The sequence below is a fragment of the Lingula anatina genome, chromosome 2 (assembly GCF_051362555.1).
Source record: "Lingula anatina isolate TDL-2025a chromosome 2, LinAna3.0, whole genome shotgun sequence".
Taxonomy (NCBI): domain Eukaryota; kingdom Metazoa; phylum Brachiopoda; class Lingulata; order Lingulida; family Lingulidae; genus Lingula; species Lingula anatina.
The window spans coordinates 22,636,272-22,660,363 of NC_141768.1; the positions used below are offsets into that span (position 1 = coordinate 22,636,272).

The 24,092-nt window shown below is 36.5% G+C and overlaps 3 protein-coding genes across 3 annotated transcripts; 2 read left to right on the forward strand and 1 right to left on the reverse strand.

The window, feature by feature from the left end:
• The first annotated feature begins 1,022 nt into the window (after window positions 1-1,022).
• Window positions 1,023-3,162, forward strand: LOC106174517 (fatty acid-binding protein, adipocyte). The gene is made up of 4 exons (XM_013556117.2): window positions 1,023-1,267; window positions 1,627-1,808; window positions 2,156-2,260; window positions 2,404-3,162. Exons 1-4 carry the CDS (start codon window positions 1,195-1,197, stop codon window positions 2,452-2,454), a joined length of 411 nt encoding a protein of 136 aa, XP_013411571.2. The 5' UTR covers window positions 1,023-1,194; the 3' UTR covers window positions 2,455-3,162.
• Window positions 3,163-3,519: 357 nt separating this feature from the next.
• On the forward strand, window positions 3,520-5,794 carry LOC106174547 (14 kDa fatty acid-binding protein). The gene is made up of 4 exons (XM_013556152.2): window positions 3,520-3,859; window positions 4,256-4,440; window positions 4,749-4,853; window positions 5,114-5,794. The coding sequence occupies exons 1-4, from the start codon at window positions 3,787-3,789 to the stop codon at window positions 5,162-5,164; spliced, it is 414 nt and encodes a 137-aa protein (XP_013411606.2). The 5' UTR covers window positions 3,520-3,786; the 3' UTR covers window positions 5,165-5,794.
• A 2,638-nt stretch (window positions 5,795-8,432) lies between these two features.
• Window positions 8,433-23,831, reverse strand: LOC106174568 (C-1-tetrahydrofolate synthase, cytoplasmic). The gene is made up of 24 exons (XM_013556185.3): window positions 23,727-23,831; window positions 22,945-23,029; window positions 22,181-22,294; window positions 21,749-21,808; window positions 21,139-21,215; window positions 20,213-20,313; window positions 19,896-20,032; window positions 19,522-19,633; window positions 19,213-19,382; window positions 18,856-18,911; window positions 18,316-18,489; window positions 17,848-17,984; window positions 17,373-17,602; window positions 16,983-17,085; window positions 16,712-16,788; window positions 16,277-16,417; window positions 15,933-16,001; window positions 15,549-15,660; window positions 11,981-12,162; window positions 11,483-11,583; window positions 10,964-11,141; window positions 10,574-10,681; window positions 9,733-9,885; window positions 8,433-9,382 (listed from the first exon to the last, which is right to left on the reverse strand). The coding sequence occupies exons 1-24, from the start codon at window positions 23,759-23,761 to the stop codon at window positions 9,293-9,295; spliced, it is 2,802 nt and encodes a 933-aa protein (XP_013411639.2). The 5' UTR covers window positions 23,762-23,831; the 3' UTR covers window positions 8,433-9,292.
• Window positions 23,832-24,092: the final 261 nt, after the last annotated feature.

Here is a 24,092-nt window from a genome sequence, read left to right on the forward strand (position 1 = left end):
CTTAATTAAAACAAAACAAATTTTATTGATAGATATTTTGGTTCTTACAACACATACCCCCCCCCCCCCCCCTCTTCAACGTGACGTACGGAAACCTCAATAAATCTGCCTCATTTGAACTATTTATTCATCAAAGACTCTCAAAAATCAATTTAATAAATTAAAAATGTATAAAAATGTATTTCAAGGCGTTTACATGGGATATGTACTTCATTTTCGTATAGGGGGGCCAACTTGCCCCGACCCTGGGGCCAACTTGCTCCGTGGCGGGGCAAGTTGGCCCCCCTGACGTCAACTGCGTTTTTTGTCAAATTGTGAGCCATCTGGCATTATATTTGAAAAACAATGACGTTGCATACGTAGCTTAGTTCATGGGGCTTACTTTGAAACAGCTTTTGTTACTCTAACCCATTCCTAGTTGGCTCTACAAGGCAAAAAGTGTCTCACTGGGCCAACTAGCCCCGGTCTCCCCTAAGTTAGCCCCTTTCTGACCTATCCTCAAATTTAAGTCTAAATCAGATCGTAACTTTTTAAGTTGGACTGTTTAAAGTTAACTGTCTGCATTTGAAATGGCCCTAAAATCATTTTCTTTGTCTGTATATCCTGAAAAGGTACTTATCTTTTCTTATTCAGAAAATCGCTCGAATGAAATTACCTGTTCCAAACTAAAGCATTGGCATAATGTCTAATACAAGTGCCGAGACGGGCGAGCAGGAGAAAATCACTTTTTTACGGCAAATTCGATTTGGCGGGAAAATCCCAGAAACTAACAAAGGCCAAAGTAAATCTGCTTGGTCGAGGAAATAATGATATGCAGGCACAATTTTTAATGCACACATTAGTCATTTTATCAATATTGTGCAACACTGCGATTGCCAAACACAAGTACCAAAGTTCAAACAAGATTATGAAAAGCGGGAAAATTTGACCAATCAAAGACCATAAAAAAAGGGATCATGGATCGAAATGAATCACACAGCACGTGACAACTTCGATAAATTTGATTTTAGTGTTGTGCAAACAGTTTAACGCGATCCAATCCATTGGTTACTATTTGTCATTTGAGAGAGACCTGGATCACAACAGGGGGCCTCTTTATCAAACCGCCATCTGCTCGGCATCACGTACTCCACGCACAGAACTCTGTGGATCACGTTAGTTAACTTCGCCCACCTGTAACTAGAATTTATCGTCATGGAGGCTTTTCTGGGAGATTGGGTGTCCATCAGGGATGAAGTTGACTGGACGCCGTTCATGAAGGCATCAGGTAGGCAGTCCTTTTTTAGAGTTTTTAAAATGGTCTGTAGAGTCTGTCCTTACGCTGTTTTGCCTCTGCATTTAGAATTACTGGCATGCAGATTCGCGCCGGTAGCAAATTATATTGCAATTTTGTTTGAAATGAGAACGTTTTTAATTAAACTTTTCTGAAAGTTCATTATTAATCAAAGAATTGGACATTTTTGTTTAACGAAAAAGAAAAAAAGATAAAAAGACTGAACTTACCTGCTTGAATGTATAATAAGTATTTCGTTATTCGTCAGTCACTGAACATGTTTGTTGGTTAAACTTTGTGCTGTCTTAATGACAAGGGAGCCAGGATTTGCATTTTTATATCTCATATTTAAGGTATGGATGATGAGAAGATTGAGTTTTATAATAAGCTCGACAAAGAGCATGACACGATAATGACCTTTGCTAAGGAGGGAGACGGTTACATCTTCAAATCTGAAAGCGGCCCAGTTAAATATTCACTCAACTTTCAACTGGGCAAGCCTTATGAAATGACCTTCGATGAAATGAACATCACGGTAAGACCGCAAATGTCCAGTGTTCTCTTTTACTTCTACCCACTTACTTTTAAACCAAGACTTATAAAAACCAAGAATATTCTTCAATTACACGCAGAGATGGAAGCCGATAGAAATAACTGCTGAGGTTAATTTTAATTTCACAAATACTGATATGTTCTCCTATTTCGATGTCGTTTTACAACTTTTTGTTTGTGACATCCATCTTACATCTGAATACTTTTTCTCTAATGGACGAGATGACAACGTTAAAATTTTCCTCATAAAAATAATAACATGGTTTAAGAACTCATCTGCATCTCTGAGATATTTTATCAAAATAACATTTTATGATTATCTTCTTTCAGGGCATTTTTAAACTTGAGAACGGAGCTCTGATAGACGAGTCAAAGATTTCAGGCAATAACGCGACCGTAACCTCAAGAACAATTAGCGGCGACACGATGGTAGCTGTAAGTCTCTCTCTCTCTCTCTCTCTCTCTCTCTCTCACACACACACACACACACACACACACACACACACACACAGCTTTTAACGTCAACTCAAAGTTGGTTAGAAGAAAAAAGTATATAACCTGTCTATTTTAATTTCCAGGAATCAACGACCGGAGGTATCACACTTAGCAGATCATACAAAAAGAAGTAATCGCCCTCCACATTTTCAATTATGACGGAAACTAGGAATTATTGGGAAACATATCTTCTAAAAGGCCTTCTAATATTTGAATCATAAATTTGAAAAATACATTGATTTGGATAGACGCAGTTCCTCTCTCCTTAAAGGCTTTTTCTGAACCGCCCTTGCCTCTCAAACGTCGACTGAACCAGGGGGACTAGATTTATTAAGACACAAAACAAGACGCCGGGCTGCAGAATTCTAGAAGCACCTCGCCTGGGTAGAAGAGGATTGGCTGAGCAATGTTTACAAAGTTAGCTTTTTTTGCTGTAATCCTATATGCAAATAACGGGCATTGAGCGTTAATGCTGCACCATAAACAGTATTTCACTTTCTGTACCACAATTAACTTCACCTGTGATATGCTTGAAAGAAGTATTTTATAAAGGACAATTATAAGCAGTGCCTACAAATTCAGCTTTTTTTTTCTGTTATCCTATATGCAAATAATGGGCATTTCTCAAAGCGTATTTGCTGCACCATAAACAGTATTTCACTTTCTGTGCCACAATTAACTTCACCTGCGATATGCTATATAGAAGTATTTTATCATGGACAATAAATGATGTAAACAACGTTGAAAACTCACTGCATAGCGATTTGCAATTCGAAACTTTGGTATTTGCAGATAATTCATGCGAATTACGTAGAAAACTGAATAAATCTCAAATTTTGGAAGTTAAGCTTTATTCATCTTTAAACGCTTTTCTTATCATTTTATATTTATTTTTTTCATTTCCAGTGCTTGAAATCTTTTCAACATAATTTACTCTAAACTAGTGATCGATCAGAGGAAATAAAACTTGGTATCTCGCTTACACTATTTAACGCATGATATTGTGATAAAGATAAGGCTCTGAAAACCCACCCACAGCTCACTAACCCCCCCCCCCCTCGGTTTAGCCTCTATGTTCATATATATATATATATATATATATATATATATATATATATATATATATATATATTGGTCATTTTCATCTTGCTGTAACTGTAAAATGTATTCACACAAAATGCAATTTGAGAACGCGTGACTGTGTGTTTGAAGCGGCAAATTTCGGCCGATCACAAAACCCAACAGAAGTTAATTACGTGTCGTAGTGAAGAAAGCACTTTGCGCTGGCTTAAATCGATCTCTTCTTGTCGCCATCCAAACAACTTTAAACGAAACTCGATGGGCCGGTTGCTATTTGCTTTTTAACGTGCCTCAGTGTATAACAGGGGGGTTAATATAAACCTCTTATTCAACCGCTCCCTGTGCAATCAGAAAACGTTGCCCGTCTGCAAGAAAAGACAGTCATTATGGACGCTTTTCTAGGAAAATGGATCGCCATAAAGGATGACGTAGACTGGACGCCATTCATGAAGGCGGCTGGTACGTTAAAACATGCACTACTTCACTAGAAATTCAACAAGTTTGCACAAAAAATGAATAAAATGAATAATTACCCGAAGAAATGGTCTATTGGGTAAAGAAAAGAGTGCTAGGGAGCGATAAATATTTTGACATTCAGATTGAACAATAATTTAACCATCATTCAATCAAAATCCCAAAATATCAGAGAGAAAACTAAGCTTTTGTTGCAGATCTTGTCACCAAACACAATAAGCAAGCCTAGCACTGTGGGAAGCTGCAACATTTGCAGCACCATTTTTAATTGATTACGCCACGTCTCCATCGCAAACCTGCCGTCTGCTAAATGTTCTGGGTATTTATTAAAACGAAATACAAAATACAGCGCTTAGAACTATGTCTGCTTTATTTCTGTAGGTATGACTGAAGATCAAATCCAATTTTTCATAAAAAACGACAAGGAAAATGATACTAAAGTCACCTTCAGTCAAGAAGGAGATAAGTACATTTATCACTCGGACTCTGGTCCAATGACATACACAGTCCAGTTTCAGCTTGGAAAGCCTTTCGACGTGAAGCTAAAGGAGGGCATGGGTGTCAAGGTAAGGAGGCATGCACTGGCCAGTGTCTGGTATTCCAGTGTCTTCCTCCACTTTTCACGCACTAGCCAAACCAAAAATATTATTCTCCTTTTGCCATTTAACCCATTTTGATCGAATGGCGAGGAGGGGTGTGATCCAACCGGAAAACCTGCAAATATACTTTATTGGTTCGTAAAAAGACATATATATTCAGTCATTAAGTTACATAAGTAAATCTGTACATGCCACAATATGTTTTTACACATTAAAATTCTTGTTGCATTGATGTTGTCGTCATCTAGTACTATTTAACAATTATGCATTTCTAGGGTGTAACTACTTTTGAGAATGGGCAGTTAAAGACGGAGTCGCAAATGACAAATTGCAAACCTACTTCACACATCAGAACAGTTAGCGGTGGTAAAATGAAAATTGTAAGTCTCTCTCTCTCTTCGTTCCCTTCATAATTGTCAATATATAAATATAATAATGTTATTTCCATTTTCTTAACCTTTTACATTGCATGATAACTCATAAACGGGCAACTTTGTTGTTGGTTGTCAAGGTGACTCTTTATTTTCAAATGTTCAAATAAGACAAAGCAAAAACGTTCCAAATTCCTGTCGCGTATATTATCAAGCGTCCCCCATTGTCGAAAAGAAAGAAATAAAATCATAGGATTCTCTATTTCTAGGTTTCAACGGCCGGTAATGTGACACTTGCTAGAGAATTTCAAAAGATGTAGGTAACCGCCGAGGCTTCAGATACGACGAACAGGAAAATAATTGTTGATACACGTACATGCAGTGTTAGTCATGTTGTTTTCTACAGAGACCAGTACACGTTTTTGAAGGAGCCTACATCTCTTTTATTGCTAAATACTAAAAGCGCACAATCTTTTTTTCGCGACTCCAACAGTCCCTAGTCAGCCTAGACTCCCCAAGAAATAAAGGCGGCTTTGTTCACACTAGACGCGTGACTCACGAGCAAACTGACAAAGTTAAATCACTTTGAAGCATGTCACCCAGGCACAAGTCGGTGGATTGAGCAATGTCTATTAGTTTGCATTCCTTGCTGTTATCCAAAGAACACACATTACTCAGCACACTTATTTTGTACTTTGTAAGCGCTATCATGTGTTTGTTTTGCCCCAGACAGTGAAGATTGTGAGTTCATGGTGATGGTATATTTTCCATCCGTGTCAAAGCCACGACCCTGACATTGTATGTATGCAGCAAATACTCAAAACGTGAGGATTTGAAATTGCTCGAGAATTCCCTTTTTGTAACGTCGGTCCACTAGATAAATAAATTGAAATGAATGTGAGTCGAGATTTTTGTATTCAGTTGTGATTGAATATAATGTGAAAAACTGACATGTTTTGTGTTCTTTCGTTACATTTTTACATACGTTTTTTTTATCAAGATTTGACATTTTAGAAGACTTAAAGCAATCTTTTAAAATCGCCAATCAAAATATCTCCAAAACAATATAACATTATAGATATCTTATTTTCATAATGTTGGAAGAGTTGTCTATTCTGACTACCTGAGATTGCCTTGACACACTATTTAGGAACACGATCTGACCATTGGCCTAGATACACTGTGGTATCACCAAGAATACGTCAAGGAGAAACCAGCGTTGCCAGGAATGGTAGTCCTAGGAATCGAAGCCAGTAGTTCCAAATGATAAATAAAGGTTAGGGTTAGTCGGAGTATCTGGGTTAGTATATGGGACGAATGTCACCTGTGCAAAGAAATTGGGAGAGGAGAACTGTTCCCAGCGGACTACCATTCCTGTCACACTGGTACGGCAATGATCCCAAACGTCTTGCCTCTCGTGAAATACCGAGGGGATTACAGCCTTTATGGAGCAAGAAGAAAAGATGGTTACTGTGTCATATTCATGATTAATTTATAAATAATCTTCTCCAAATGACATCATAGTGAATAAAATGTAAATCAATGTGGCATTTTTCAAACAAAACTGAATTGTGTCCTGTTTAGCTGACAAGCGTTATTTAAGTTATTCATTCACTGCGTCTGTTGCACTAAATGTCAAAAAACAGTACAAGCACACCTATTCATACTGTAAATTTACTCAATGACGTAACCCTATGAAAAAAAAATCCAAATAGGCTACCTTTCTAAAAATGGCGGCCAGAGCAGAAAAAGCTAAGAAACTTGATAGCGAATGACAAACCTGGTCATTGCAATACTCGTCATTACAGTATCAGGAAAATAATGGTAGCATTGGACGGTTCGGGTAAAAGGCGTGAGGGAAAGGGGGAGGGGATTGATAGCTTGAAAGAGTCCATGCAATGTATATAATTTGGTCGCTTTTTCTGTATAGTATTTCCTTCACGCCCGATGCCTACATCAACTTATTAATTTAAAACACTGCTAAACGTATTTTCCAGACAGCTATTTTTTCTAATACATTGGTCTCGAATAAGGCATATTTTAGAAAAATTATGGCAATCAATCAGTAAAATCGCTTCATCTTTATTATAGCCCATTTGACACAAGTCAACATGTATTGGCAAATGTAATATTGCTGAAACTGGTCAAATATTACCAAACAAATAATAATCAACACAAATTACGAAAGCATCCGCTTTCTTTATCGCGTTTGTCCACAACATACTGAAAGCAAACACCAACAAGACTTCTTAAAATGAATGTGACTTAATCGATCCAATCTAATAACAAAGTTTCTGAAGCTTCCAGTATTTGTTCTGTCGATATAAGGGGCACGTCCAGTAATACCGTCAAATACAGTAGGGACCAAACAACGGAAACGGCGGCCACGTCTAAAATTGACAGAAATGGAATGTTACGACATGTTGTTGTTCGTGTACTAAGTGTGTTAATTATTTCATGTCTGTGACATACTCAGAGATATAGCACATAGGTAGCTCGTTCAAACAGAGATATGGCACACAAGCCGCACACAGAGATACAGCACATAATTCAAGTATATCCTATAATATCAAAATTAAAATAAGCCATACAATAATTTTGTAACAGACTACTAGCGCACCTGGTGGTAATAGAGTAGCTCAAGTACAAGGACACAGCGCGCCATCAGGGGCATAAAATGCATAGACGGGGGGGGGGGGGGGGGGGGGGGGGGGGGCTTATCTTATCTTATTAATAATAATGGTATCGGATGGATAAAGGACGCACCGAATTTAAGTAGCTGACAACTTAAACCATATCCATAATGATGAAATGAAATTTCTGCACGCACTCGTCATACTAGCATTTTATGGTATTGCCTCTGACATACGGCACTATTTTGAATCAACGGCTCCAAAATCCTTCATCCAATGTCTGAATGAAGTGCAGTGGAGTTTCCTCTGTAATCACTTCTGCACACATGTATGTAGACTGTTTTAATCTCTTTTCCTATCAATGCGCCTTGACCTGTGCCAGGGATATATTCTCTCAAACATCTGAAATATGATCACTTTCTTTGCTTTCGGTTAAGTGACACTCGACAGGTTAGGCGGGCACCGTTATCAGGACGTTGGATTAAAAACTGCCATCTGGTCAAGCTTCTGTGTGAACTGGACACGCCCTTGAACGAAATATGCTTGTGAGACCTACGTGTAAATAGTACAGAACATCCCTCACATGAACTAAAGTATAATTATTAGGCCGAGATTGTGGCACAGTTTATGAGGGAACAACGACTCTACAAAAGGCACCAATTTCGACTATCATTTTTGCTTTCAACCCTAAGTATTTGAACCAAAAAGGAAATGTACCAGAGGCAATATGTTACCGGTATAATGCTATTTAATGAAATGTCGCCGAATTAAGACATTAATTCAGAGAAAGAATAATTATAAGTTGTCGGTTTTCCGTTATGAGACAACGAAGTTCATTTTTAGTCGGCTTTTTCAAAATCTGCCTTAGCCCAATAGACCATCTGATCAGTTTTGCGTCAGGTTATATTAAATTTTTTTATTTTGGCTTTGGCTTTAAATTATGGAACAACAATAGTATGTGTATTACTTTATTTTAATTTTATCCAAAATGTAAATGTTGCACATATGTGAGCCATGATCCCTTGACACATTGGAATTTTATGTTCAATCAAATAGGTAACAAGAAGCAAATAATTTGATTACCTATGGTAAGCTAAAATATAACATAAAGATTTTAAAAATCCATCATCTTTCAGTGATGTCATTCTGACAACAATCACAGCACATATCAATAAATTGATTTCACTAATCAATAATGCATTCACTTGTCAAAAGACAAATTTGACATCACAATTTTCATAAAATGATACAATATCATTCATAGAAAGCACTATGCATAATACATGAGGCAATTCAAATATAAATTCCCCATCATTCATTAGTGCTTTTTGTGTTCAGTTATTGAAGAATCATCAATGCTTGTTATTAGATCATGTGCACATTGACTTCTCATGCTTGCTTCTGTATATGTTATTTAGTTATTTTTTTAACTAAAAATAGATGAAAACAATAACCATTAATTGGCAATAAAGATATATAAACCAAGTTAAGTATTTGCGAGAGAAGACCCTCTAACATGTAAATGTTACTCCATGCATGTTACGCCACTGATGTAGAATGTGGAATAGCTTTTTTAAAGAAAATACTCAGATACATGTTTATATCCAATACCTAGTATACTCTTTTATATATATTATATATTGCTGTTTTTTGTGTGGTATGCGTGTTTGACACACAATTTTTTTCAATTCCCATATACACATTATTACCACATATTTTCTGTAATTTCAAACTGAATTCTTCAGTAGTAAGAAGTATATGTAGTCTCCCACTGGAAGATTTGTGTCCTTTTAAATACAGTTCTTCAGTGTTAGTTTATGACAACCCAAGAACTTCCTCAGTCACTGGATCAACATCAATTTCATAGAAGCATGGTCTTGTCGGCAAGCCTGGCATAGTGCTCATCTGGACAAAGAAATGAAACTTGTTCGAAAACATTTCAACAGAAGTACTGTACATACTTATTGTTCTAAATATTTAATTTCTTTTTAAACAGCTACTGGTACATTAACCAAATATTTGAAAAAATGAAGTGAGCATTATTGAAAATTAATAAAAAAAATTTTGCACTTTAAGATACATTAAATGGAACTGAAATGTATCACCTGCGTTAGGTATTAAAAAAACTGTACTGAACTGCCCAATACACAATGAAGTCATTATTTAACTACCATTTCCTAAAATATGTTTACAGCCAATATGTAGATTTTAAAATGTATATCTTATACAGACAAAAACTCATCAAGATGACTCACCTGTCCTACCAGAGGGTATATGAACCCTGCCCCCACACTGGCTCTGGCATCCCTTATAGGAAGGGTGAAACCAAAGGGGGTTCCCTTTAAATTAGGGTCATGGGACAGAGACAAGTGGGTCTTAGCCATGCAGATTGGAAGGTCATTGAATCCCTAAAATACAAGGACAACATGGCAGAATGAAAAACATTACATCTAAATGAACAATTTTACATAAAGTAAGCATTGATTTATAGTAAAACAGAAAAAACCCACTTCTACCAACTTCTTATATGACTAATATAACGTCGACATGCCAAGTCATAAACCAAATAAATCTTTGGTATAAAACTCCAAGTACTTCATATTTTTGGTAGTAAATGGACCTAAATATCTGTCCCTCCAGTTAACAAAGGTTTGCTAAATGACGTAGTACAGTGCCCACATTGAATAATCATCCATCACTCTCAGTATGGATGTACAGGTACTGTAGCTGCACTAGCAACTGCATACTTATTCAAATGAGACTGCTGAGGGATGTTTATAGCACAGAAAGAAACGAGAATAACCATTCAAATATCATTTTGGGGGGAATAATGAAATGATGTCCTTTGGTATTTCTCTAAGTTACACTATTTGAAACTGGTGGCGTTTGGTCAGCTTATGCAGCAACAATTTAACCTTAAATGCATCTTTAAGTTTCTTTTTAATATTACATACAGCTTATTCCTACTCAGTAAATATGATTCATGGGGATTTTATATGTCATATTCCCAAAGGTATATCTGGTGGTCACAGAAGAAGAATCTGAAACTCAGCTTTAGCCACCATGATTAAATCCACTGAAGCACAAAAACTCTACCTGTTTTTTGAATAGTTCAATTCTCTGCTGTGCCTCAGGAAGAAGCTCAATGCCATCTGCTCCATAAATTTCCTTGGCAATGGTTTCTATCTTCTGTTCTATAGGAAGCTATAAACCATAAAATACAGTAAGTGAATCCCAATCCAATGCTATGTTACAATGAACACAACAATAGTGGCTGTTAAGTAATAAGACACTTCAATAACAGTGCCACAGATGAATTTTGGAAATAATCTCAAACTCTAAATCTAACAACATTCAAACCTGCAGTATACAAATATACCTTTTTTTGTCAGATTACAAAAATATATACGCCTCTATAAAATACCACATCCATAAAATTCACTTTGTGCATTAAAAATCTACATTACTTTTCTGATGTGCATTTACCTCTAGGTCATATAAGAACTTGAACTGGCTGCTTTCCTTGCAGGCTTTCTCTACTGCAGCAGCCAGACTGACTGCACCATTCCCACCCTCTGCCCAGTGACGGCTGATAATGGCGTCAAACGCACCACTCTCCCTTGCAATACTCTGAACTGTCTTCAGTTCAGAGTCTGTGTCTGTACTGTAATGAGCATTAAAGAGTAACATTGGTACACTATTAGGTTTCAACTAAAGCAAACATTTTTATTTTGGATTATAATTTTAAAAAACACGTACAAACAATGTACATATCTAGATCTACCCAATGTCCAACTTTACACTAAAAATATCGAATGATGTTCATATTTTAATAATTTCATATTGAAGTGTGTAATTTCATAAGTAAGTGTGTGCAGGACATAGTGAGGAAGTAGAAACATTAATACTTTTCACCTTTCCTTGATTCTAAATGCAAAATAAATTAGCTTTCTGGCTCTCTGTCCATTACTTACAGCTACTCAAAAACATCCCCTGACGACTTACTCAAAAGCATTGATACAGACAACAACTGCCACTCCATATTTCCTGGCATTTTCAATCTGTTTCTTCAGGTTGCAGCAACCTTTTTCAACCAGTTCAGTATTCTGTGAAAAAAAAACAAAAAAACACTGGTTTATGTGTCAAAGTGTACGAGTTTTAGGCATGTATATAATGATTACTGAATAAAGAAGAACAATTTAAATCCTTACACATGAATGATAAGAAAACCAAGACATCTTCCTATCTTTGGCCAGGCCTGCCTTCATGTCAGGTGATGAAAAAATGACCAGCCCTTGACCCACCAGTGTAGAATCAGACACAGATAAATACAAATCTAAAAGCTAAGCTAAAAATGTATCGAACTTCAGTGTACGCGAAGTATGCACAAATAAATCAAATTCATCAAAAGGTGAAAATATCTTTCACTTTTTCACAGATGGCTACATTTTCAGAACAAGCCACAAGACTTTACAAATGACAAATGAATCACAGTTTACATACCTCCTGTACATACTCTGATGGCAAGGGCACCCCTGCCACCACTTTGGGACCCCCACCGTGCATCTTCAAAGCTCGCACCGTGGCTACCAGAACAACCGCATTGGGAACAAGTCCAGAGTAGCGACACTTTATGTCAAAAAACTTCTCCATCCCAATGTCAGCACCAAAGCCTGCCTCTGTCACTGTAGTAAGAAATAACAGAAGACTTAAAGTATGAATTTCTTCATAAGAAATGTGCCTGCTGAATCATATCTATGCTAAAATTGAATTGCAACCTACAGGAGCTTTTTACTAAGAGATAAATTTATGACTACCTCATTTTTTGTTAGTGTCACACTCCTCAATTTTCAAAGTTGGTTGATATAAGTTATTAAAATACTAATTTTTTTTTACTTTACCAAAGTCAGTAATCTCTAGATTGGACCAAAACTATGCCTGCTTGTGCATAACTGAACATCTTTCACACAAAAATTGCGTATAAATATATTAAATAAATAAATAAATAAATAGATAAACTAGAGGATCAGAGAGGCGATACCGCCTCCGAATATTGTACCACCAGCTGGAGCAAGCGCATTCGTATAGACCCCCACATACACAAAATAAGGGACACAGCCACCAGTTTTGTGCTTGACAAGCTGTAAAAATGCAATCAACAAGAATTTTTAAACTATTGCAAAAAATACATATGGTACAACCAAATTTAAGTTCTTTGTAAGATATGTCAAGGGTCAATTTCAAGGTCACAGTAAATTGCCAGTATATGACTTCCTATTCAAGTTCAAGAGTAACTATGGACCTATCTCTGTCAAGTTTGAAGTTAAAAGAGAAAGAAATTAGCAGAGTTCACTTCATGATAAAAAGTAGGTCAAAGGTCAATTTCAAGGTCACACTTAGATTGCCAGTATAGGACTTCCTATTCAAGTTCATTAGTAACTATGGACCTATCTCTGCCAGTTTTGGAGATAAAAGGGAAGCAAAATTTGCAAAATTCAGTTCATGGTGAAAAGTAGGTCAAAGGTCAATTTCAAGGTCACATTTAGATTGCCAGTATATGACTTTCTTATCAAGTTCAATAGTAACTATGGACCTATCTCTGCCAGTTTTGGAGATAAAAGGAAAGCAAAATTTGCAAAGTTCAGTTCATGGTGAAAAGGAGGTCAAAAGTATATTTTAAGGTCACATTTAGATTGCCAGTATATGACTTCCTATACAAGTTCAATAGTAACTACGGACCTATCTCTGCCAGTTTTGGAGATAAAAGGAAAGCAAAATTTGCAAAGTTCAGTTCATGGTGAAAAGTAGGTCAAAGGTCAATTTTAAGGTCACATTTAGATTGCCAGTTTATGACTTCCTATTCAAGTTCAATAGTAACTATGGACCTATCTCTGCCAGTTTTGGAGATAAAAGGGAAGCAAAATTTGCAAAGTTCAGTTCATGGTGAAAAGTAGGTCAAAGGTCAATTTTAAGGTCACATATAGATTGCCAGTATATGACTTCCTATTCAAGTTCAATAGTAACTACGGACCTATCTCTGCCAGTTTTGGAGATAAAAGGAAAGCAAAATTTGCAAAGTTCAATTCATGGTGAAAAGTAGGTCAAAGGTCAATTTCAAGGTCACATTTAGATTGCCAGTATATGACTTTCTATTCAAGTTCAATAGTAACTACGGACCTATCTCAGCCAGTTTTGGAGATAAAAGGGAAGCAAAATTTGCAAAGTTCAGTTCATGGTGAAAAGTAGGTCAAAGGTCAATTTTAAGGTCACATATAGATTGCCAGTATATGACTTCCTATTCAAGTTCAATAGTAACTACGGACCTATCTCAGCCAGTTTTGGAGATAAAAGGAAAGCAAAATTTGCAAAGTTCAATTCATGGTGAAAAGTAGGTCAAAGGTCAATTTCAAGGTCACATTTAGATTGCCAGTATATGACTTCCTATTCAAGTTCAATAGTAACTACGGACCTATCTCTGCCAGTTTTGGAGATAAAAGGAAAGCAAAATTTGCAAAGTTCAATTCATGGTGAAAAGTAGGTCAAAGGTCAATTTCAAGGTCACATTTAGATTGCCAGTATATGACTTTCTATTCAAGTTCAATAGTAACTACAGACCTATCTCAGCCAGTTTTGGAGATAAAAGGAAAGCAAAATTTGCAAAGTTCAGTTCATGGTGAAAAGTAGGTCAAAGGTCAATTTTAAGGTCACATATAGATTGCCAGTATATGACTTCCTATTCAAGTTCAATAGTAACTACGGACCTATCTCTGCCAGTTTTGGAGATAAAAGGAAAGCAAAATTTGCAAAGTTCAATTCATGGTGAAAAGTAGGTCAAAGGTCAATTTCAAGGTCACATTTAGATTGCCAGTATATGACTTCCTATTCAAGTTCAATACTAACTATGGACCTATCTCTGCCAGTTTTGGAGATAAAAGGGAAGCAAAATTTGCAAAGTTCAGTTCATGGTGAAAAGTAGGTCAAAGGTCAATTTCAAGGTCACAGTAAGATTGCCAGTATATGACTTCCTATTCAACTTCAATAGTAACTATGGACCTATCTCTGCCAGTTTTGGAGATATAAGGGACTAAATGTTATAATTTTGGAGTAACCATAATGTGCCTTAAATTTCGTACAGAAAAAATTAATTAAAATAAAGAAAATGTCATTTTGGTCAAAATTCTTGAAATAGGAGGTGCTCTGAAGTTTCAGAAGTTCAAATTTGATGAAATAATGTCATTTTTGAACACAAGTTGTCTGCTTTGCCAAGCCTTATGTTTTATTTTTCCAGAGTTCAAAATTTATTATCCATTACCGTACTGCACATTTTGCTTTTACCACCAATATGTACTTTTTGATACAGCATAACTCAAAAACCGTATGGAATACAAAAAAACCGAGACCACTTCCAGTGTTGGGCTTTACATGCTCTACAAAATGCAAAAAAGAATGGGTCTCTAGCATTAACGGTTCCCGAATTAGAGACAGTTTTCAGTTTCGGTATCTTATGGCCGCTACTCCCGTGAAAATGCACCGATTGACCCCAAATTCATGAAGATGAAAGATGACCTGAAGGGTAACACTTTCCAATAATATTATTGGTTAAGTCTGTGTAGTGTCTGAATAACAGGGCAAAAAAATTTTTTTTCGTAAAAAATTTCATTTTTTTGAAAATTTTGAGCCATTTGACCTTGAAGTAAAGGTCAAAGGTCAAATCCAAGGGTATATTTGAAATCTACACATATGACTTTTGGAAAGCCGTCTATAGAAATTTTTCCCATAACTCCTTCCGTAGGGTAGATAATTAGCATTTAATTTTGCCATTTTTAGACAAGGGTGCATTGTAATGAGTGCCACACCCAGACCCCAATACCGACAAAGCCCAAATTTTACGTGGAACGAGTTGAGATTATAGGTGACCTAAATCCATGAGATGGGTACGGGGGCCCTTACTGTCTAGGAGGAGAAGCGGTAACGGTAGCCGTCCGGCGGAGCCGGCGGAACGATCCAGACGGGACCGAAACCATGTGTACCGCCAGCGCTAACGCTGGTGGTACAATAAATGGCAACTTACCTGCATATCCATCTTCCCCTACCAACTTCAGTGCAATCATGTCTGCCAAGATGGAGGAGTTACCATGAGCGATGTTGGCAAAGGGGCCAGCATGGACAAAAACTGGAGTGCCCTGAAGAGAAATACACATTACACCAGCCAAGGATTAAATGAGTTCTCTCCTCAGTTTTTGTTGATGCTTCACATCTTCATGACTATCTCCTTGATAAACAAAGGTATTCCTAGTCTGTGAGAACCAAAGAGTGCCACTTAAAAAGTGCAGCGATGTTAATTAACCTAATTTCATTAATTCAAAAAGTATTTAAAGACACATCTGAATAAAAGACTTAATTTCCACATGGCTTTCAAAGAGGAAATACATATTAAACAATACCATTAACTCACCTCCAGAGTTTGCATGAGTGTTGGCTTGATGGCATCTTTCATAAGTACAGCCAGAGCACCACTAACTCCCTGGAAAAAACATAAGGGAAGTTTTGAGTAAACTCAGCTTAACCAAGTGATATATTTCTCTTTTATACATTAATTACTCATTATCACAAAAGTTTTAATTACTTGCATTACAACATAAAAAATATTGTTCTATTGACCATTCATCTCATAAAGCTTATTCAAATATGTAACTGCAGAACTACCTCTTGCAAAAAAAAGACTCAAATGCAACACATCCAAAGATCTATAAAAACAAATACTGCAATATCTTGCAGCACATAATGAAGCATTCATACCAAGTCATCTGCAGAGACTGGATTTCCCTCTTTATCGCTGGCAACCACCATTTTGCCCAGCCTCTCCCTCATGTCAGCCAATCCAGTGGTCAGGGCCAGTACAGCCATTATTTCACTGGCCACTGAGATGTCAAACTGTGTCTGCAGACAAATATAACAGTGTTACGATTAAAAATTATCCCATTTCTAATGTGATTTCAACATTTACACTGGATGCACTTCAAGTCTCCTTTTTGTTCCATATTGTTTTAGTTTTTATTTAATCAATTTTTCAGCATTTAATTCTTTTGCATCTGATGGCTAATTTTAATGTGGGAAAGGGACACATATATTCCTGAAAATGATGTGATTTCATTTCCACTTGAAAGCTTTGTCCTTTGTCAGAAAGTACTTCAAAAAATATAACATTTCAATGAGAACAAGAGTTACACATACCTCTCTCGTGTGTCCTTTCTCCTGGGGTCCTTGACCAATGGTGATTTTACGCAGGAAACGGTCATTGGTGTCCATGACTAAAATCATATTAAAACAAATAGAAACAAAATAGATGAAGACCTGACTCTTATATATTAAATACTGAAGAAGCATCTCAACATGCTGATGCTGACTACAAAAATAAAACTTCTCATAATGATAAATGACATACATTCATATTATAGGTCACTGAGTGCAAATCAATATTTCGAAGATAGATGTCTCTACCTACCTCTCTGCCAAGTAATGGTGCTCGGATCTATGTCAAGTCTGACAAACTTCTTTATCTCCTCAGGAGTCAGATCATCTGGGTTGGTCTTAGCTATTCCTAGATTCTAAAACAAAGATTACATAACATTGTATTCAGATGTTTTAAATGTGGAATGACACTTTATCCATATATGTTTTTCATGTTAAAAAATTATCAACTAAAAGCATATTACTGTTAATTTGATAGTTGATGTGCTGGAATGAGTTTAAAAACTAATATCTTCCAAAGAAAAATTCACAAATGGCTTTCACTTTTTAGTAAACAAATAATACAATAATAAAAGTATTATGACATGATAAAAAGTTTCTTCAATAGACAACATTAAAAACAAAAATAAATTATTATTCTCACTTGAAGTCTTGTTAGCTGTATGGGACAAAATGATTTCTTCCCTTTTTTAGCAGGCACCAGTCTTTTCCACAGTGCCTCGTCTGACTGTGTGGACTCATGGAACATCCTGGCCTCTATGGCCGCAGCCAAGAGGTTGTTAGCAGCAGTTATAGCGTGGATGTCTCCAGTCAAGTGAAGGTTGAATTCCTCCATTGGAATAACTTGAGAATATCCACCACCTGCCGCTCCACCTGGTGGGAATTTAGTAAAATATGTTGATAAGATGATGATAAATATAATTAAACTTTATAAAATTTTCATATGGGGATAGATCTTGTGTAAATGTAGACAAATCTTTTTGTATGACAGTATAAAATGGGACTTTCATATATCTCCTAATACTATAACACACTTGACTGGAAAATAAAAAATCTTTCTTTTCCACATGGCACTTGGCCTCCAACTAGATCAAATTATACTACTGCCCTGTTGTTACCTTTGATTCCAAATGTGGGTCCCTGAGATGGCTGCCTCACACAGGCAAACACATTCTTCTTCAGGTGGGCACCAAGAGCTTGACACAGACCAATAGTGGTGGTGCTCTTGCCCTCCCCCAGGGGAGTGGGGGTTATCCTACAGGTGAACAGCAGGTTGATTTTCGTTAAACAAGTTTTTTTTTTCTTGGGGAGGGGGCTTTTTGGGGACACAAGGGTTTTCTTAAACAGTGATGGGGGTTATCATGCAATGATTACCAGTACTGATTAACTGAGCAACACAAGCACTGGTGGTAATTTGACAATAATTATCTCATAGTTTAACACTAATTTTTTTTAACTGAAGCAACGGTCACCAGCAACAAATGTTCTGACCAAATAATCACCAGTGTTTTAATTAGGATAGAGAACTGTAGAAATTCTACATATTTCCTTTAACATTAGCAGTGTTTTCCAAACATTTTCCTTACCCAGTTACTACTACATATTTCCCATTAGGTCTATCCTTGAGTCTCTTCAGGGCATCCAGAGTAACTTTGGCTTTCTTCCTTCCATACAACTCAACCTCACTGTTCAAAAGTCCAACTTCTGAGGCAAGGATAGCTATGTTCTTAGGTTGCTGAGACTTGGCAATATCTATGTCACTGAAAATATCACAGACATATATCTGAATTATGTATGAAAATCAAATTTTTTGACAAAATGTGTACCTCACAAAGTCATCTTTCACTAGGCCACATTTTCTGATAGTGAAAAGTCAACACAGTATACATTTATATGAAAGTGAGATTTACTACTTCATCACACTGAATAAAAGTTTCACAGTTCTGTTTTTGCCCCTGCTAAAAACTTGTTTACATCTAAGTCCCTGAGAAGACACTGGGAAACTAAATCTAAATGAAGAAGCATCCTTCCCCCTGTCCCAAATATTACAGGTTGTATTTGACACCAGATCAATTATATACTGTGAATTCTTTCATTTTTATCATTTACATCCCTGGCAGCCCTACCTTGGAACAGGTGTCTTCAGTGCAAGGGGTAGGAACTCCATCCTCCACTGGCCTACCTATAGTCAAAATACAAGCATAGTTTCAATATAAGCACTTATTTTTATTTTTTAATTTCTCAAACTTTGAAGTTTTGCTTTAAATTACAGGAAAAAGGATAAATATAATTGTAACACAAAAGATATTTATCATAACGGATAAAGATAAGTTTTCCATCATTATGTACATATATCTTATTTATAAGAAATAATGCATCCATACAAGAATTAGTTCTCAACTAATCCCAACAAAAACAATGATAAACTATCAGCCAATGCAACATAAGCTATGTAAATGCTATGAAATATTTTCGATGTTTACCTCCTCTTTTTCCAATCCTTTAATAGCTGCATCTACTGTATTTTTGATCAGCATAGCGACTGTCATTGGTCCTACACCTCCTGGGACAGGCGTAAGCCAGCCAGCTACCTCCTTTACTTCATTAAAGTCTACGTCACCAACCAGACGCTTTCCACTCTTCTTGGTGTCATCTAAAAACAAAATAACATTTCATTATGTTACCTTAATTCATTATATAGTCCAAATGGTAGTGCTTTAATAATTATTTCTGATATCATAACCATGCCTTATAACTGACTGAAAATGCATTTTTTTTTTGTCATATTTTACCTGGAATGGAATTAATTCCACAGTCAATGACTACAGCTCCGGGTTTTACCCAATCACCTTTCACCATTTCTGGTCGTCCAATGGCCACCACTAAGATGTCTGCTGTGGCAGCCTAAATAATCGAAAAACCAACTTTGCACAAAAATTGCAACCATTTTATTGTGAAAAAGCAAAAAAAAAAAAAAAAAAAAAAATGCCAGTAAAAATAAGTCACTGGTGTTCTCAGAAAACAAATATTAAACCAGTCTATGGACAACATCTTAAAAATTAGTCCTTTGGCTAGCTATTCAGAGTGTGCAATTTTCTCTGCTAACACAGGAATGTTTGTCAGGTGTGAGTAGTTCAAGATTATAATACATGAAAAATCAACTCACAACACTCTTCAGGTTCTGTGTTCTGGAGTGGCACATAGTAACTGTTGCATTCTGGGATCGCAGCAAGTCTGACATTGGTGCCCCAACAATCTTACTCCGGCCAATTACAACAGCAGACTTACCCTCTATTGGAAGACCTGGATTGAAATTTCACACAAGTGAGTCAACCTAATGTAAGACTCAAAGGAAAAATATCCTAAAATAAAGCAAAGCAAAATCAAATTTTAATTCCAATATTAGGTGTATTCATTGATATCACAGCAAAGAGTTCCTTGGCAGACAAAACGTATCACCTGACACAGAAGTTAATGGCTCACCTGTTCTCTGAATGAGCTCTAAACATCCTCTAGGGGTACAGGGTAGCATGCACCCCTCCATGTCCTGTCTGGCAAGCCGACCAGCATTGATACTTGTCAACCTGTATAAAAAGCAAACATTTTTCTTGCATAGAGTTTTCAATTGCACATGCATATGTCAAATTAATCCTGCAGTATCTAATCACACATTCATGCTAGACATATTTTTACATTGCACTATCCAATTGTTTCTTAAAACTAATTAAAATCAAAAGATGACAACTCCTCTTTTTGGTGAGAAAAGTGCAATAAAACACATTTTCCTGGGATAAATGAAAATTTTCACATACTTTCCTATGGTTAATGAATCTGTTCTGACATTAAAAGTAAGTCAATTGTTTTTTTTTTAATTATTTTTTTGAAATAATCTCCAGAGGGTAACCAAGGATGAAGGTCCAGGTGGTCCAAGGGCAAGCACAGATTTCAGAATAATTGCTATAACTACCATTTTGGTGGTAAAATGGAATTTATGACATTTCTATGTTTTGTTTACAATGTTTTTCTAGTGGAGTTTTGAATCTCATGTGAAGAGTTGTTTTGCCTTTAAACTGCTTTCAGTATCAACAATACAAATACTAACAATATGATATACCCCAGGCCTATGATGAGTGTAATAGATTGAAACTGAAAGACAAGCAGCTTATTCAGTGAATTATCTGCATCCCAATAGAGTTGAGATGTCCTAGTAAGCCATTTTTGATTCCTGGAGCACCATATGAGTTAGAAAGAACTACCTTTTTGGCTGGAAAAGGTCATTTTAAATTAAAATTTGATCTAGAATATAATTCATTTCTCAAGTCTGATTGTCTAAGTAAGTAAAAATGACCAGGTTTTTCAGACCCTCCCTACACCTTTGATTTTGCAACGTACAGGCTTGGGTTACTTACCCGTCCACATCTTTAGCCGGATTGATGGCATTGGTGACCACATGGGCGTCAATGGGGTGACTGGACTCCATGGGAAGCTGGAATATCAGGATGTCTGCTGAACACATCACATCATATCATATCACATCACATCACATCACATCACATCACATTACATCATATCACATCACATCATATCATATCATATCATATCACATCACATCACATCACATCACATCACATCACATCACATCACATCACATCATATCATATATCATATCACATCACATCACTTATGGAGGTATTTGAATTTTGTTTTGGAACAATTCTGACAAATTTCCATGCTCAAGAGAACACTATGTTAATCTATAGCAAACTTTGAAACAGTTATTAAGTAATAGACAAGCCAGAAGAGTAAAGTGATAACTCTTAGAGGATTAAACAGGAATGGTGTGCTTCATGCCCTCTCCTTGTTCTTGCAGGTTCACTTAACAGCACTGTCATTCCATGTACACATGCTGTGGTGGCTTAGCTTCCTACAACATTATCCCATGTACAATTGCTGTGCAGGCTCCCTTACCTGCACTTATCATCCTATGTACTAGTAATCAAGCTGTAAAGGCTCACTTACCTGCACAATCATCCCATGCACATCTGGGTCCTCATTCAACCTGTCTATAACATCCAACACCTGGCAGAAACAAAAAATAAGCTACTGTAATAAAATCTTACAAGAGAGTATGTTTAACATTAGTTTCTATGACAAACATGCCTATAATGAGTGAACAATTTTTTGTGTGCTTTGGCTGTATCAAAAACATTGGTGATTATCTCCTTAATTGCATGTGGATGGTATGTGCATAACCCAGTCCATCTTCTACTTCTTCAATTTGATGTCCAAATATCACATTTCATACATAGTTCAGATTGTAACTGTATAACCACTGCCAGGGTGATTAAGTACAACAATACACCCCAGTATTACAGAAAATACAAATGGTACACACAAAAGTACTCTTTCAAGTAATAAACAACATATTCTGAGCTACAAGTAAATACAGACCTCCCTTTGAGTGGATGAAGATGGTAGCTTCACATGTTCAAAATTCAAGCCTACATCATTGGCAGCTTTCCCCTTCATGCGGATGTAGACATTAGAGTCCTCACGGTCACCAACCTGATATGAGAATAAGTGAATATTGGTGGGGATATGCCTGCAGTTTTATTTGTCTACATTTTCATTTAAAAAATACACTGATAAATGCACATGATACTATATTCCTATAGCTATAGGAAAGTGTTTCATTTGTGTGCCTCACAACACGTCACATTTGATCAAGATAAATGTGGCTTATACCATTTTCTGAACTTTAATCCACATCTTAGATCATTTGTGTTTGGTTACTCAAACCTATATGTCCTAGTTCTGGCTGGAAACTAAATATAAACATAGCAGCATGCTAAGACGTTTGATAACCTTTGAGATAAATAGGGCAAGATAGTTGACAGTTGCACTCACAGTTGAAAACGATAAAATCCAGACTGAAATGGAACTTAATAAATTTGTGACCTTGATCCAACATATTATTGCATTAAGCATGCAGAATCTCAAAGTTTTAATCATAATGGCCAGAGTTGGTTCATATCTCCAGTTTAGGTAGGCATGTATGTTCAACAATTATGAGACTATTGCAACTTGAACTAAATTTTTCATTTTTTTTTTTTAATTGGCAAAAAAGAAAATGAAAGAATATGCCTACCTAAAAAGCTTACTGGTACATGTACAAAGGGGGAAAATACTGTGAAAAAGCATTAACATATAATCACCTGTACCACAACCAAACCTGGCTTAAACTCAGGTCTGGTTTTGACCACTTCCTGGACATAGTGCTGCAGCTGAAGTCTGATTTCCCTGAAATACAAACACAGATACATTAACTTGTATGCTTTTTAGATTTGTCACTACGGTATCATCAATAATACAAATGAATTTCCTAAAAAAATAATTCTGCACATTTTTCTGTAAAAATATAAAGTGATGACTATTAGTAATTTTTAGCTGTACATCTAGCTGCCCCTGCTCTCTTTATGCAGAGTCTGCTTAATGCTGCCAGTATGCAGATACAACCTGCAAACATGCATCCCCCTTATAGCAAGTTGAATGATATTAAACATATACAGCTATGCCAAATGGCTTTTGTTTCCCCATTTTGCTGACAGTATATATTGTACCGCACTGGGCCTGTGTCTGGGTCAAGCTTTGCTTACTGAAACGTCCATCCCTAAACAAGGGAAATCATTGCTAATAAGAAAAATATCTTAACAAAAACGACAGAGTTGCCAAAAATGCAGATGTCATCAAAGTATATTGAAAAGGAGATGATTCAAGTACAGGTGTGTCTTCTGGGTGTGATGTCGTCAAGTTATATGTCCCAATTTCTGCCTCCCGAGTTCTGGTTTGGTTTGCAATGCAAAGTGCTACCTTGGCAAATGCTACCTGTGAAACGATCGAGACGGAAAGTCGATTTTAACACGCCAACTTGGTTAATGGCCTGCCCACCTTTCTGATTACCTCTCACTTAATATTGAATTCGTAAGTTTTCACCTACTTTGCAATCTCTGTGCCGCTTAGTAGCTGTGCCATGGTCGTAGGTCCTCCTCCGATAAAACAACCCACGTGAATTTTTGGCCTTGACCTTTTATGACCTACTTTCACTGTGTTCAGAAAGGGGTGTGGCTGGTATGGCCATATGTGACTGGAGTGCATCAACAGGGCAATGTTGTTTCTTTTAGTCCTGGGATACAAGTCCCAGTGCACGCATTCCTAGTAATGGGAATCCTAATGCAGACATGGATAGGATTTTATGTCCGAAGATCGATGGTTCAGAAATAACAGCGTGAAGTAATAATGCAAGTCCTAATGGGAAGTGGATTACCAAAATTGAAGTACACATACACATATGTTATATGAATGA

Bases quoted from the DNA above. Each gene is read 5' to 3' on its own strand.
- LOC106174547 (XM_013556152.2), top strand. From the start codon at position 3,787: ATGGACGCTTTTCTAGGAAAATGGATCGCCATAAAGGATGACGTAGAC. The intron at 3,860-4,255 runs GTACGTTAAAAC...TTATTTCTGTAG, and splicing joins GCCATTCATGAAGGCGGCTG to GTATGACTGAAGATCAAATC. The intron at 4,854-5,113 runs GTAAGTCTCTCT...CTCTATTTCTAG, and splicing joins GCGGTGGTAAAATGAAAATT to GTTTCAACGGCCGGTAATGT.
- LOC106174568 (XM_013556185.3), bottom strand. From the start codon at position 23,761: ATGGCACAGCTACTAAGCGGCACAGAGATTGCAAA. The intron at 19,634-19,895 runs GTGAGTTGATTT...TCGATTATTTAG, and splicing joins CACAGAACCTGAAGAGTGTT to GCTGCCACAGCAGACATCTT. The intron at 16,789-16,982 runs GTAGGTAGAGAC...ATATGATTTTAG, and splicing joins CACCATTACTTGGCAGAGAG to TCATGGACACCAATGACCGT.
- LOC106174517 (XM_013556117.2), top strand. From the start codon at position 1,195: ATGGAGGCTTTTCTGGGAGATTGGGTGTCCATCAGGGATGAAGTTGAC. The intron at 1,268-1,626 runs GTAGGCAGTCCT...CTCATATTTAAG, and splicing joins GCCGTTCATGAAGGCATCAG to GTATGGATGATGAGAAGATT. The intron at 2,261-2,403 runs GTAAGTCTCTCT...TTTAATTTCCAG, and splicing joins GCGGCGACACGATGGTAGCT to GAATCAACGACCGGAGGTAT.